This window comes from Myxine glutinosa, chromosome 1 (genome assembly GCF_964187855.1).
Source record: "Myxine glutinosa chromosome 1, kmMyxGlut1.1, whole genome shotgun sequence".
NCBI classification, from domain to species: domain Eukaryota; kingdom Metazoa; phylum Chordata; class Myxini; order Myxiniformes; family Myxinidae; genus Myxine; species Myxine glutinosa.
Genome location: NC_136261.1, coordinates 129373809 through 129389528, shown reverse-complemented (window position 1 = coordinate 129389528; position 15720 = coordinate 129373809). Strand labels below are relative to the sequence as shown.

The 15720-nt window shown below is 43.8% G+C and overlaps 2 protein-coding genes across 8 annotated transcripts in view; one reads left to right on the top strand and one right to left on the bottom strand.

Moving 5' to 3' along the window:
- Positions 1–503: 503 nt before the first annotated feature.
- On the bottom strand, positions 504–15188 carry DPH2 (diphthamide biosynthesis 2). Of its 2 annotated transcripts, XM_078777097.1 has the most exons (7): positions 14443–15188; positions 14242–14354; positions 12831–13051; positions 7013–7981; positions 5066–5251; positions 1770–1923; positions 504–1360 (listed from the first exon to the last, which is right to left on the bottom strand). In XM_078777097.1, the coding sequence occupies exons 1-6, from the start codon at positions 14587–14589 to the stop codon at positions 1772–1774; spliced, it is 1788 nt and encodes a 595-aa protein (XP_078633223.1). In that variant the 5' UTR covers positions 14590–15188; the 3' UTR covers positions 504–1360; positions 1770–1771. The 2 variants fall into 2 exon arrangements, with proteins under 2 accessions (XP_078633223.1, XP_067974456.2); XM_068118355.2 differs by lacking the exon at positions 504–1360 and having other exon boundaries at positions 1382–1923.
- The window catches only part of LOC137428443 (mpv17-like protein 2), a 17449-nt gene continuing 15994 nt past the window's right edge, over positions 14266–15720 (top strand). For 3 of the 6 annotated variants that reach the window (XM_078777141.1, XM_078777110.1, XM_068118368.2), the window contains exon 1: positions 15228–15320. In XM_078777141.1, coding sequence (XP_078633267.1) covers positions 15243–15320 — 78 coding nt within the window. In that variant the 5' untranslated portion in view covers positions 15228–15242. The other 3 variants (XM_068118374.2, XM_068118362.2, XM_068118388.2) reach the window with 3 other exon arrangements.

Sequence of the window (15720 nt, the reverse complement as noted above, 5' to 3'; positions counted from 1 at the left end):
ATAGTTGGTGGTTGAATTCAGTTCGCCGATATGTAAATCCTATGCAAATTTCAAGTGAATCAGATGAAAATTGATTTTAGAAATTCAAAGAGATGGTTGACCTTTTGGCCTAAACTGATCTTAAAAATAGTTGGTGGTTGAATTTAGTTCGCTATGTAAATCCTATTCAAATTTCAAGTCAATCGGATGAGAATTGAGGATTTAAATTTTTGAAAAAAAGTGGTTGACCTTTGGCCTATGTTGACCTTTTGACCTTAAAAATATATAGGATTTTGTCGGACCACGAACTCTACCATTTGGTGAAGTTTCGTGAAAATCGGTTTAAAATTGTGACCTGTAGGCAAGTATAAGTGAGCGGACAGACACACACACAGACAAACATGAAAAATCACTCATAGAGCGACACTTGGCAAAACAGAACAAAGCAGAATGGCACTCAGTGGAGCATCCTTTTGACCTCACAAATAATTGGTGGTTAAATTCAGTGACCTGATATGTAAATCGAATTCAAATTTCAAGTCAATCGGATGAAAAAAATAGTTGGTTGAATTCAGTTCGCCGATATGTATATCCTATTCAAATTTCAAGTCTATCAGATGAAAATTGAGGATTTTAGAAATTTGAAAAAATGCGGTTGACCTTTGGCCTATGTTGATCTTTTGACCCCAAAATACATAGGATTTAGTCGGACCACGAACTCTACCATTTGGTGAAGTTTCGTGAAGATCGGTTTAAAATTGTGACCTGTAGTCAAGTATAAGTGAGCGGACAGACAAACACACAAGCACAAACACACAAACCGGAGTGATCAACATACTTGTCAATTTTTTTTTTTTTTTTTTTTGCCAAGTAACAAGAAAAGGGCTGAAAACAAGACAGGGCTGAAAACAACCTCCCATCTACCTTCAGTGGTGGAGGTAAAAATGTGCCCAGAATTTCATTTTTCGGTCCACTTTCGGTTTTGACACATGGAAAATGACGCTGCTCGCTCATGCACCTTCTTGCCACAAGATGATCAGAACTACCAAGTTTGGTGAATTGCTGCCCAACCGTTTAGGAGATAGAATGATGAACCGACTACACTATTCCCTGTTCTTTTTTTAAAAAGCATGGGGATAAATTCTCAAAGTAGAATGCAACATAACCTCAATTCAAATACCATCTGGTCATTCCAAGATAAGAACAGCAAACAGGTATTTATACAGCAAACTAGTATGTCTGGTTCAGGTGACAATTAGACCCTTCCCTCGGAAATAACAGTGTTCTCATGGGCAGCAGGTCAGTTGAACTACATCACTTCCCACCAACAACCTTCCTTCAGAACAGGTCGTTTTCAGAACTGCACAAGTCATTGCGTATTCTGAAAGCAGAAAAGAAAAGTACAGCGTTGACAAAAAAAAACATTTTATTACCGTAGCATTTGTAAACAACTTCATGTACAGATTGAAAAGAGCACTTGCAAACGGAAAAACAAATTCCAATCATCTCGACAGGTTTCCTGACGATTTATCGTCGCCGAGACGCATCGTGCGTTTGTGTACGAGCGAGTCACGTGCATTCGGTGCCGTATCGGAGTCGTTTCCCGATGTGGGGTATCGAGTTCAACTACATAGCTTAAGCTGCCATGTTTGGCATTTTTAAATGGGAGTTAGGCAGCGTCAGAGTTTTCCCATTTCAAGGGAGGTAAAACATTGCTTTCATCTCTTGCACATGAAATCATTTCAAGGTTTTCTGACGACCGAAACCCACATAACTTCAACCCCACTCACAGTCACTTTTGATCTTGTGCTTCACCTGTGCGCTCAACCCCTTCGCCTTCATACCCAATTGCAATACCTCGTCGTCCTTCCTTCACACACCCCAACGGAGTCTCTCCAACCTTCTGCTCCAGGCCCCGCCAGCTTCGAGTGACGAGGAACGAGGCTAAGATGGGTGGAAGGGTGAGGTGGGCCATAAGGTAAAGAGAAACAATTTCAAAAAATGCACAAGAGAACAGAATGTTTTACCAACGCCTTGAGAGGCCAAAAAGAGAACAGAACGCCTTGTCCCAATCAAACAACTTGCCAACACTAACTTGGCACAACTTTCCGATCGAGTTCAGCGGGTGCAATTCACATTTCTACGCAAGCTTTCGTATTAGCTTCAGAGGACCATTCGCTGCTGTCACCAAACCATCGAACCTCCGACTAACACAAATGCAAACAGGTTTCCCACGAGGGTTAAAGCAAGGCCAAGAGGGCACACACTTTATGGCATACTTGGTCACAGGTTGCATCTTCTGATATACAAGCGGCGTAAAGGTGTCGCGATGTTGACCGGCAGGTGAGGCGTGAAAAAAGGGAATGGCGTCACCGCTGGATCACTTTATTCCCTTGCTTTTTGAAAGCAGGAGTTTATACATGGAAAACATTTCTACGATTCACACAAAGGTGCCTGGGTTATGCCAGGCTTTTCTCGAAAGAGACGTTTTCCAGATTGCAAGCAGCGGAAGAGAACCGTGTGGAAAACATTGAGGGAAGCAGCTGCATGCACATCGCCATAATCTACTATACAAGAGAGATGTCTGTCTGTGTGTCTGTCTGTCTGTGTCACCATTTTTCTCAGAAATGGCTGAACGGATCTTCGTCAAACTGTCTGCGGTTCACCAGTGAGTGCCTGGGAGTGTTTTATGCAAAAAAAAGGTTTTTTTTGAAAGATCGTTTTTGGAGTTAAAACAATTTTTTTTTTAATTATTTTAAAAAAACAAAAAACCGCTCGATCATGCCTAAGCCTTTAAAAATTTAATCACAGTTATATACAAGTACACATTCGCAAATAAATACAAAACGATCACCAGACATTTGAACACAAATAAATCAAACAATTCCGGAAGTGTACGAAGTTGGTAATACGGCTTCTTCTTCTTCCTGATCTGCATCACACTTAACTCAGAAACGTGATGAATGCCACATTCACCCACCAGCATATATATGAAACCCTTTCCTCTCCTGCCTCCCCTCACCCCCCCCCCCCCCTACTTCCCTCCTCTCCCCCCCCTTCCCTCCTCTCCTCCTCTCCTCCCCTCCTCTCCCCTCCTCTCCCCCCCTCCCCCTCTCCTTCTCCTTCTCCCCCCATCCCCTCCCTCCCACATCCCTCCCCCTCTCCCACCATCCCCCTCTGCCCCCCTCCCATCCCCTCCCCTCTTCCCCTCTCTCCCCCGCCCGGCAACGCGGGGTACTTCTGCTAGTTTTATATAAAGGTTTCTCGTATGCCTCACCTGGTAGCTTTGGAAGAAATACTGTGCACAAACGAATCATTCAGAGAAGTCGAAAAAACATCACCGCTGGGTTTCAATGTGTGAATGACAAACACGATAGATCTTACACCAAATACGTTAAAACTTGCCACCACGTGACAGACTTAACATTCTCAATGAACCGCACTTTCCTGAACCTTATTATCCACTCGTGGCACAAAAATTCTTCATTATATAAAAAAAAAAAATTCTTTGTTTACACTTTACAGGATCTAAGGCTTGCAGTGGAGCTGAACACACAAATCACACATACATAAATACATGAGACAATATTAGACTAAACTTCAGACAAACTCAGCCACTGAAGTTTTGGGAAGTGACATCAGTTATATCACAGCACTCTGGGTAGCAGAGACGCAACCTTATGACTTGCCGCTTATCTCATGACTGGCACTTATTATGATAACATCGCTTTTCTCTCCGAACTCTGAAGTTGAAATATCATCCTCCCCAAGGATGCCAACCAACCCTTGGGGTTTGTCCGTGTTCTACCCTTTTTAAATGCTGAGCGTCAAGCAAGGAAGCAGCGCATAAAGTCTTTGGTATGACTAAGCCGGAGTTGGAATCAAACCGTTGACTTCCCAGACACATAGTCGATGCTCTAACCGTTATTCCACCGAGTATGGTGAAGGAAGTTGGTTGGTCTGGTTCCAAGTTCCTTCATGGCTAGAAGCCATCTTCTGTGCTCTGACGGATTGTCTTCAAAAGCTGAGGATACCTGTTCCAGGAGCGACTTGTTTACCAGTTTTATTGAATTTGTTGATGTAATGTATTTGCATGTCTCGTTGAGTGCCTTTGGTCACAGGTAACTTTTGTGTGTCCATGTCTGGGCTGGTGCTCTTGTGGGTCTCTTGAGGATCTGCAGCTTGTGTCCGAGTTACCTACTGCACATTATTTGATGGTTTATTAGCCTTTCATCTTTACTTCATCCTGGTTACACCTCACTGTTATCAATCATGCAACAGCAATACCATATCCAACATTGGCAATCAGATATTCCACAAAATATCCCACCGAGTTTAAACTGCCCCTCTCTGCTTGCTCATTCATAACCCTCAACACCCACCTATGCACCATGCTTGCCAACTTTAACCACTCGTCATTCCCACCCTTGCCCCCCACTATCCGCTCTTTGTGTGCCGCTTCACTTCATGTCTGTTCGTGATCTCCGAGGCTCTTTGTAGTGTCTCACACCCATCTGTGGCCCATACAGCTCTATGGCAGCTGCTTAACACTTAGGGAGCTTCACTCACCTCTAAAAGTAGACACGCACTGTGCAACTTTTACACAATGTGTTGTATGAAACATATGCATGTCATGTCAGACAAAAGTTACCAGTGTGTTCCATACCACCACAACAAAAACATCATGCACACATATTGTGTCATGTACACGTGGTAAAACATCATGTACACATATAGCGTGGAGAGAGGAAAAAAAACCTTCAACATCTGTGTCACAACAAGGGATACATATGTTTGGTGAATGGGCAATCGCCATTGGCCAGTGAGTAAAGGTACAGGGGGAGAAGCCTATGTGGGATTTCAGGAGGCAGATAGGTCTTTGTGAAGTTTGCGAATATGTAGAACTTTACTGAATATCGTTTTGAATCATATACAGTATAACTAAAATAGGCTGTATTGTACAGAACTAAAAGGGTATTGTAAAAAAAAAAGGAAGAAAGCTCTATACAATATGGACAGTGTAAGCTCACCTAAATTGTCTAAGGTTAAAACACTTATTCTGAGACGCAAATTGAGCGTTACACACCTGCTGAGTGATCATCGGCAAGCGCCACCTGAAGGTTCTGATTCCTAGAGGCAATGGCTGTTGAGTTGGTGGTAGTAGTAAAAGGTTGGGGTGGGGGTGCACGCACACACCCACTCAACAGCGAAACATCAGCCTCCTGGACCTCTTCTGACTCTCGTTCCGCTAATGGTACAAACTTCGTACCACCTGTCCCCGAACAAACGAATTAACACACACACACACACACACACACACACACACACAAGTGATTCATACTGAAATACACAATGTTTGCACAACAGTGTCCGTCTGTGTGACCACTATACATTTGGTCGTTACTTATCCAATCTCAACCAAACTTGCCAGGAAGACTAATGGTCACATGATGGAGGTTGTAGCGACTAAACTTGCTCTCCTCCCCATGGAGGATTTCCGCCTCGGATTAACCCTGTGTTAAGGTGCATAAATAGCTCAGCTTGGCATTTCGTGGGGCACACCTACCGGATGTAAAAAATATTATAACCATAAACGATTCTGTCCATTCTTTCAAATGTACGATTACCTTTTTAAACAGTCGTAACTGTTGTTTAAGGCCAAGTAAAATAAATCAGTCGTTTCTCGTCCCCGCCCGCTTCCTATTTGATGGCCGCCTCCTTTTTTATACATTTATTATTTTTTCTCCAGATCTGAAAAATATATATATACATATTTTACTTGGCGGTTACTATAGGCATAGCGCTCATGCAAATGAAATCAATCTCATACGCTTGCTCACGCCACACCGCGTGCTCAGCAAATGTGATTTTCAAGACATGCACATACTTCAACGAATTTGCAATTGGGGAGTTCGACCAAGGAGCTCGGATCAGTTGTGCATGTCCGCATATATCTAGTACCGGTTCAGTACGTACAAGCGCACAGTACAGCAGACAGTGCCACTGCTGCAGTAGATGTTGACATATCAGGTATGTCCAACCTCACTTATAATAGTAGTACATGGAATGTTTGTTGGTTGCAGAGCTAGTCTTTGGTCTAGTAGATGTTGTAGCCATCTTGGAAAAAATATATATAAAATCTGGAAAATATCAAATAGTAAGACAGCCCTCCTCCTTTTTTTTTGAAAAGCTTGGATGAGAAACTAATAATTAATTTTATTCAGCCTAACACAAAACTGAAAGAAATTTCGAGGAAACCCGACATCCTTGAGGCATTCTATGCTTATCATGCATGCTCTCCACGGACTACAGAATTCGAGCTGTCTCAACTTGCCAGGCCACTAGGTAAGGTGCTCAAATGTCTTTATCCATAAATAATGTATCCCATTGCCTGTCGAATTTTCTAGCCGCAATATTTTGTGGACTGTACATGGATTGTTTACTATTGGGGCCTGATATGTCATTTCTCCCAGCCATGGCTTCAAGTGTGATGTGTGATGTGAGATATTGCCCCTTACGGCTCAATTGTGACTTTTACTTGATGCATAAACCCCATGCATAAAGCCAAATCCAAAACCATGATCTTTTCTACCATCGTTGACCCTCTCTCCTCTTCTCCCCCATCTACCCACCCCATGACCTCCTCCTTCCAAATTCCAGTATTTCCTTCCTGAGAGATTGCTTCTGTATCCATCTTGTCCACCTCATGTGTCATGCACTACCCCCCGTTCTTCCAAGTCTTCCTCTATTTTGTCACTAAACTGTAAATGTGCTTCCCCCACCCCCTTTCTATTGTCCCTTTTGTTACGTTGCCTCCTGATCCGTTCTGTGTTCTCGCTCTTCCACAAACATTGACTTTGTATGCAACACATAGCAAAAGGTTATAGTTATGACCTCATCAGAAATGTCAAATATTTACTCAAAAACAAGCAACTGTAATCGAGATAAATGTGCAAAAAAATTAAATATTTAAACAAAAACCATTTTAATGCCTGCAACTTGAATCTTTTTCACCAAAACAATGAAGTCTTACCTGGGAGAAGCTCTCTGAAATCAGTGATTAGATCTCCAAGCCAACAACGCGCCGGATTGCAGGCCACCTCCATCTCATACGGGGTCACAATAGGACGGTAGAACTCTGACAAGTGCAAAATTAGTGAGCTTTCGGGACAGGCCACAAGCACAAATACATCAATCTCCGGGAAGTTTGCCAGCTTGGCAGGGTTCAGCTTTCCGACAGCAAACGTGTAGTGTCGCTTCCCAGCACGCTCTGCTACCTCACGCATGCGTGCCACTGTGTCGCGGTACCCAACCATACCGAGCGTGCCAAGGATGATGCCTATGATGTGGGCATCACGCACACGTTCCACAAGGTAGCGACGACGGCGGAGGATACACGCTCTCTCCACACCATCTTCATGCCGGCCACCCACATCCCCATCACATTCAGGACCCTCCGGGTCAAAGGTTGCAAATGCACAACTGTGCCAAGAGACCATGACGTTGGTGAGAGCAAGACTAGCAGGTCCAACATAAAACACAGAATAGTCAGATAGGGAGCACCCTGATTCTAAGATAAACTGTCGGCCACACCAGGTGACGACAGTATTATCATCAACATGTCTGACATGCTTCACTGTTTTTTCCTTTTCTTTCTGTTTTTCATCAAATTCCATACATGCTGAATTTGAAGTTTCCTTCTCCCAACCTCCCAAACTGTCTTTTCCCTGGACCTCCCAATTTCCTTCCATGACACCTTTTTTCAAGGACTCATCTTTACAAACTTGTGCATCTTCACATACAGCGTTTTCTCCTCTTCCTCCTCGTATTATTTCCGAAGCTATTCTCTCACGGTGACAATTCTCCTCCTTTTCTTCAGCTCTTTGTATACAACACTGGCTGCTAGATCGCTCAGGTTCTTCACCTGCTGTACCCATTTCATCCACAATGGCTGCTATACGGAGGCCAGGGTATTCTGTCTGCAAGACGTCTGCCAGGGTTCCTGTAAAATTGGACAAATATTAGGTGAAAAGAAATTGAAGTGACATTTTCAGATAAAAGTTCTCAACTATACTTTGATGCCTCGAACAGAACATGAAACCAGCAACTCGAGTCACAGTAATGAAATAAATAATGACGAAAAACAACAAAATATCGATATCTAGCGATATTTCGACATTGTGCAATCACTTCGGCGAAGGTGCGCGACCACGCGGCTGTTATAGCTGGCGCTCGGGGGTTACACGCTATCAATATAAATTTATATAACGCTAATGATGACACACTGTGAGTGTGCAATAGCTCAAAAATAGAGCTGTTTATTGCCATGTTAACAGTCCTGACATTGATGTAAACAATTTCGCATACTCTCATTGAAAGCAGTGTTTGTGTCATTGTCATACAAACACATCATCATAATGGGTATTTTTGAACATTACAGCAATTGCACTTTTGAAGAGAGGCAAAGAAGCTGTTGTGGCCCGATATAAGACTTCATCTATACTGTATATTAAAGGAACCGGATTTCTCTGTCCGTCTCTCTGCCGATCACACTCTTTTTGATGAGACGTCATGACATCATTATGGCACTCCCTCTAATCATTGGCTAAGCCTCTATGGACATGCACGTCATCCTGACGTCCAGCACTCAAGCTGTCCTACCCTTGCATATTTAAAGATTTTTCTTTGTTTACAATGGGCACATGGGGGTATGAAATGTGCATCAATGGTGATGGTGGGGTAGTATGAGTGTTGTGTTTAACTATGGTGTTTGTCGCTCAGAGGGCAGCATGTTTGTGAGCTACCCTGGGGGCAGCACTTTTTTATGTGCATTTTGCCGTCTTGATAAAAGCTATCATGCATGGGGTCTGAGATGGAGTTCAGATGTGGCGATTGTACTGGTGAAAATAGTCCCCCTCCTTCTTAGGCACAATCTCCGACTCATCAATGGAACACTCTGATAATGAGGCAGAACAGGGAACTCAGATGGGGCGAAGTTTTCTCACCATTCGCATGAAAGGCGAGAGAATGGCATTGGATATATCTTCTTTTTTACTGGGATTATCGTGTTATGATAAAATGAGTCCTTCATGTCAATAGTCAATATCTATAATAGTAAAAGGCAGTGTGTGTGTGTGTGTGTGTGTGTGTGTGTGTGTCTCCTCCATAACTCCAAAACCATGAAACCTAGTGGCCCCAAACCTTGCACGCATACTTATCGAATTCCAAGGGAGTGCAGGGATGAAAACTGGTTGCATAGACCGTGTGTTTAAACACCCCTTTCGAAGATCACATACCCTAAAATTTATTTTAAAACTAGAAAGAGGTTTACATTTGATCAGCCTGCGTTCAACTCGCTCAGCTTAATTCCCCCATTTTGTCCTCTCAGCTCAAAATGGCCTTGCCTCAGAACAGGTTGGTTCTGTACAATAAAGCTTCATATCTACGAATCGTAACATCGCTGATCTTCATACCTACGAATCGCTGTATTTCTGTACACATTGCGATGCTTATAAACGCCAGGGTTTGTGCCTTTATTTTATTTCCGCACACGTCTTGCATGTAAACATGTGATACACTCGATAATCTCACCACCTGAATCGAATTTCAAAATTTTAACCAAAACGATGAATTGACCTTAGCAGCAGTTTCAACTCCTAAAAATGCCATGTTCATTTGTACAATTTGGACATTGTTGGACACTCCGGGCATCTCAACCACTTCGTTGGAGGTGCTTGTTGAGTGCCACTTGGCGAGCATTCTACAAACATCTTGGTAATGGAACACCCCACTGAAGACCATTCTCTTCCCTTTCATTTGTTTTATTTGTATTTTGACTTTGATAATTACACATGACTTTGATACTGAACTTTGAGTGCTCGTCTTACATCTGTGAAGTTAGAGCCTGTTTAACTTTACCCATTTCCTGATTCAAAGCATGGATTACACCATTACAAACTAGAACGATACTCTTCGAAGTCACGACGTCAACCGATATGCCTCCACCCACAACATTACATCGTTATAATACTTGAACCAAGTTTGATTTAAATCCATTCAGCTGTTCTGAAGTTATCATATTTTTATCTGACATGACCTCTGACCTTTGACCTAGTGACGCCATAATCTAATCGGTATCGAATTTTTCATTTTTTCACCACTTTTTCATTATCGAATGCGTCGATATATCGACAGTTTGAAAAATGAGGTATTGCGTTGATGAATTTTTTTCAATATCGTATCGTGTCGATATAATATAGAAATATTGCCCGACTCTAGTAAACAATACTTCATAAAAAAACATTTTTCCTGAAGGCATATTCGATCAACCCAAGAAAATCCACAAGTGAACTCATGTTTCTGCGATCTTCTCAATAATCAACATTGAACACGGAGAAATCACATCAGGAGAGCATTGAGCACGTCTTTCTCAGGACCATGTCATGTGATGAGAACAAAGCTTCCACCAAGCATTGAACCTTTCATTCCACAGTGATATTGAGGTATTTACCATGAGTGTGGTACTTTCAGTCAGCTCGGTGATTAATTTACTTGTACCTCATTTCCATGCACCACTCAGCAGAGATGAAAATCAGTGCCGCTCGTACTGCGTTTTCATGCAAATTTAGCCACCGCCCACCAACCCACATTGTCTGGATCCATTTACTTTTGTACACCGTCTGAGAGTGGCCCAAAGCAGGATGGGTGGAAGCACATCACAACAATGACCAACTAGAATGGCACTCAGTAGAGAGCATACCTCCGCCAGGTGAACAGTTTACGTTTTGTATCCCAGAGTAAACCAGAATATCACAATACAGAATCACATTTAATCAAAATCATCCGTCCAAAACTTTGACATATCCTACTTTGTATCGTTTTTGGCCCTATCTCCAAATGGTGAAGAAGCACTTAAAAAATTATACTAGCCGGATCCGGATCTTCACCAAAATTGAATCGATTCTTCATGGCCACACACACAACCTGTCCACCAGGTTTCGTCCAAATCCGTCCATAACTTTTTGAGATATCCTGCTATATGTTGGTTTTAGCCTAATCACTCAATGGTGAATAATCACTTTAAAATTTTAATAATTGCCATATCCGAATCCATATTCAGATCTTCACCAAAATCGAATCGATTCTCCGTCACACACCCAACCGATCCACAAAGGTTCGTCCAAATCAGTCCATTACTTTTTGAGATATCCTGCTTTGTATCGTTTTTGGCCCTATCTCCCAATGGTGAAGAATCACTTTAAAAATTGCAGTAGCCGGATCCGAATCCGGATTTTCACCGAAATCTAATCATTTCGTCCTTGTCACTCACATACGCTACATCTCTGCCAAATTTTGTCCGAATCTGTCCACAACTTTTTTAAATATATTGTTCACAAACAAACGGATGGACAGACAAACAGACAGGGTTGAAAACATAACTTCCATCCACCTTTGGTGGTGGGGGTAATTAAGTAGTGAGAGGGCATGTCTTCCGGTTTCTCCACTCTCTCATATTCCTGTGTGGTTTTTTCACAAGCAAAGAGCTCCAAAATATTGTTAGGATTCTCAAAGGGTATAATTCTCAATTATCCATCTCGTTTTTCCACGCAAGTCTTGTTGGGAACAAAATGCCTACATCGGTTGAAAATTTGTGTTGCATGGCAACAGGAGGTTTTCATTCATCTTGTGTCGACTGTAATGTAAGGTGTGCGCAGAGGGAGCTGCAGATGGAGGAAATGTTGAGTTGGATCTTGGAGATGGCGTGAAGCTGGAAGGTGTGAAAACATTTTGCTACCTCGGAGACATGCTGAATGGAGAAGGTGGATCAGACTCGGCAACGGTTGCTCGAGTGAGATGTGCATGGAAGAAGTTTCGGGAACTGAGTGGCGTGCTGATGAGGAGGAGAGTGTCGCTGAAGCTGAAGGGAAAGGTGTATGCTGCATGTGTGAGAAGTGTTATGATTTATGGGAGCGAGACATGGGTAATGAACGTAGAGCAGCAACGAAGGCTGGAAAGGGTGGAAATGCGAATGGTTCGATGGATGTGCGGAGTATCGTTGAGAGAGAGGAGGACAAATGATGAATTGCGAAAGATGATGGGAATATTGCCTGTGATTGATGCTGTGAAGAGGAACAGGTTGAGATGGTTTGGTCATGTATTGAGGAAGGATGAAAGTGACTGGTTGAGAAGAGTGATGGAAGTTAATGTAGAAGGAAGTAGAGGACGGGGAAGACCGAGAAAGACTTGGCTAAAGATGGTGGAAGAAGAAATGCGGGCAAGGGGGTTAAACAAGGAGAGATGCAGAAAATAAGGCAAAATGGAGAAGATTGTCATGGGGACCGCAAGGCTAACCCCCGCTCTAGCAGGGAAAATTGCCTTAAAATGCATGTTGTTGTTGTTGTTGTGTCGACTGTAAAAGTAGGCTGCAGGAGATCCTGGGCCAGCGAAACCCGTGATTTTCTTTCCTGGGTCAGTCAAAGGGCACACAGGTTGGTGGCCTCAAACAATGGGCTGTTGTTTTGAAGTTTCCCCAGGTCTAGCTCTCTATGCTCTCTTATCCCTGGAACGCCATTTCCTACAGGACGCATGCAATCTTCGAGGAGCACCGTCCTGTTTAAACGCCAAACAGCGAGGCCTTATGCCTGCTTCCATGATTTGGGTCCTTTTTCCTCCTGTTTGTTGAACTGCCTTCAGGAGGCAGCCAAGACCCTGCAGAAACTGATGCTAACCGGCAGCCACATGCTGCATACGAACGAGACAATGCTGACAACGACTGTTTCCTCCCTAAAGAGGAGAAATATGAAATAAATAGGAAATTATAAGAAGAAGAAGAGCGAGGTGCAAGGGCTTACCAATGGCATGTGCATATTTTAAGTCGCAGAGCAATAACACGCGTGTGTTGCGCATGGGATATAGGTGGTGAAATGCAGCCACGCAGCGCTGCACATCCAACTTGCGCCGTGCAAACACATACAGAACAGGCAGACGTCGTGTAGGACTGAGACAGGCGTGCCCGTAATGCACAAGGCCATCTGCATTGGCATGCTCAGCAGAAACTTCATCGACACAGCAACTGTGTAGGAATGAGGCAGGAATTGACCAGCATCAGATATCAGCAAAAACGATATATATTTTTATACATATATTGTTGTGGTTTGGGAAAATGTCCCCTGAGAGTACACGACAGGAATCCCAAGATAGTTATTATTTCTTAGTCCATGTAAAGGTAGACCTTTGCCCATTATCTAAGACTTCGTTTGGGAATGGGAACATGTGTTGTGGTTAGTTAGTCTATGTATTCCCAGTGTGGTGTATCCCCACTTCCAACTATCTCTTTCTTTCAATCCACATTCAGTCCGTTAGAGGAATCTTTCCTTCACTCCACATTCGGTCTGTGCTTCAATCCCCCTTTGGCCCGTTCTAGGCATCGTTCCAGGTGTGGTGGAATCCAGGTGCGGTGACGGGTCATCTTAGGGGAATTGTCTGTACTTTGGGAAGAGAACATGGAGGAGGTGCATGAGAGTAAGAGAGGAAAGTACAGTGAGCTGGAGGCAGAATGTCAGGAGAAGGGTTGGCGAGTTTCTTGTCAGCCATTTGAGGTGGGGTGTAGAGGGTATATTGGCAATTCCTTTTCTGCATTTCTTGCTCGGCTTGGAGTGTGTGGGACAGAAAGAAGGAGGATGTGTGACAAGGTGGCCCAGGTTGCCTTGAAAGGCTTACTGTGGATATTGAGGAAGTTTATGGAGGCACGTCAAATGGTGTAGGTTGAGGTTGTGGGTGGTGGAGCATTTCAGCCTAAAGGGGTAGTGACTTAGCACGGAAGATAAATGGAGATGTGTGAATTGTGTGTGAAGTGGGAGTGTGAGTGTGTGTGTGTTTTGCATGAATGTGTTTTTGTTTGACTGGTGCATGTTGTAAGGGTAGGTAGTCGGGTGGTATTTTAAAATATTTTGTTGGTGTGTGAATGAGTGAGTGGATGAGGGGCTGTGGATTCTGGGAGTGGAGGTGGTTTTGTTGTTGTAGTCTGTGTTCTCATTGGCTGGGGGTATGTACGCATCCGGGTGTAGCTGTTGCATGTGGAGGCGTATGTGTCCCTGCTGGCCCACCTTGGCTGACCGTATCCAGGTTGAAGGGCCGAAAATGGATGATGCCGAGGACCTCGACTGAGGACCCAATCAGTGAGGCACACTTGTGACCAGGTGTGTTTTGAAATTATATATATATATATATATATATATATATATAATTATATATTTACTTTACCTGCCATACGAAGTGTCTGCCAGGATAAGCGGCCGCAATCCAGTCGCTTCCCGCAGCAGTCGCGCCACAGGAGCCGCATCCGGAAGCAGCTCGTCAGGAAACTGAAGCACAACCTGTGCGGGATTCGAGTCAAGGTATCAGTTCGTCCCGAGTGTTGCGCGTCCAAACAAAGTGCGAAAGCGATTCACAAGTTGTGCTTACCCTATGCAAACGGTGCCGCCGTATGAAGTCAGCGGTTCGTTGTATCTCGTAGCGTTCGGGCAGCAGGTCGGACGTCGTACACGGATCGGGCCGGTTCACTTCCCGCCTCAAGGCTTCCTCGGCGCCGCTACTCATACCCACCGCCATACCTGATTGGCTTAACGATCGCCTTTTCCTCTAACCCCGTCACTCTACCCCGAGCTTCCCTCATTCATTTTCCGCACACACACCATCATCATGTGCAACAGTGCGATGGCCTATGTTGTATTCTCACGTGTAGTTTAATATCATTTACTTTATTTACAAAGATCAACTTTCATACGGAGTTAATCATTTTGGTTTAAACTTTTCCTTTACAATAGTAACGGTACATATAGCGGGAAGGACGACAGCCCAGCTTAGCTAATGTACGTATAGACACCTTGAAAATATACTTCGAATCCCGACCCAGCTGCTCTAAACTGCTACCCTGGTATTTCACAGACAGTGTGATTCATCAATGTGTGCGCCGACCCTCCGATGGACGTTAAGCCGGGCGTCCAGTCTGCCGGAATTCCCTGGTGGACGGTAAACACCCACGGTGTCCATCACATCAGTAAGAGTAGGCGAGCTATCGCAGGCACCCTGAACAAATTACAAATTCCTGCCCTAATCTTAATCAAACGTCAGGCCTGACCGGTCGGTTCGTGAAAGACTTGGGCCAAAGCTTCCCCCGACCAACCCCATAAGAACGTGGGAATAACTGTAGCCGTTAAATTTTGATGAAGAAGAAGAACTCAGGTGACGCAAGTCGTACGACAATGTTTTTTAGTCACTTCCTTTGGAGGTCTCAACATGGGGCGGGCGCATTGACTTCAACACTCAGCAATGACTACCAAGTGAGTTAGCACAGAGTTCATTGGGTGTTGTTGACAAGCTGGGCGTCACTCGTATCAGGGGAGGTGTATTGACATTCGCGGTGGCGAGGTGTCGCTGCTGGTTGGCTGGTTTTGTCGGTGAGGAGTCGTGTACGTCGCGGCGAGCCACGTCATCACGCCTCACGGTCCGTACTATCATATAAACGGAATTATCAATGTACGTGACAAATGATATTTTGGTTCTCAGAAATACTTTGGAATCTGGTGCATGTTTATCAGTATATGGTGATATCTGCCATTTTTCTTTCTCCTATCTGCCTTAGCCTACTAACTACTGTACTTGCAATAACACGTGATATGTTTATCACTTAAACGCGTTTTACTTAATCATTTTGGCTTCCTTGCCTGACTCCCATGAACA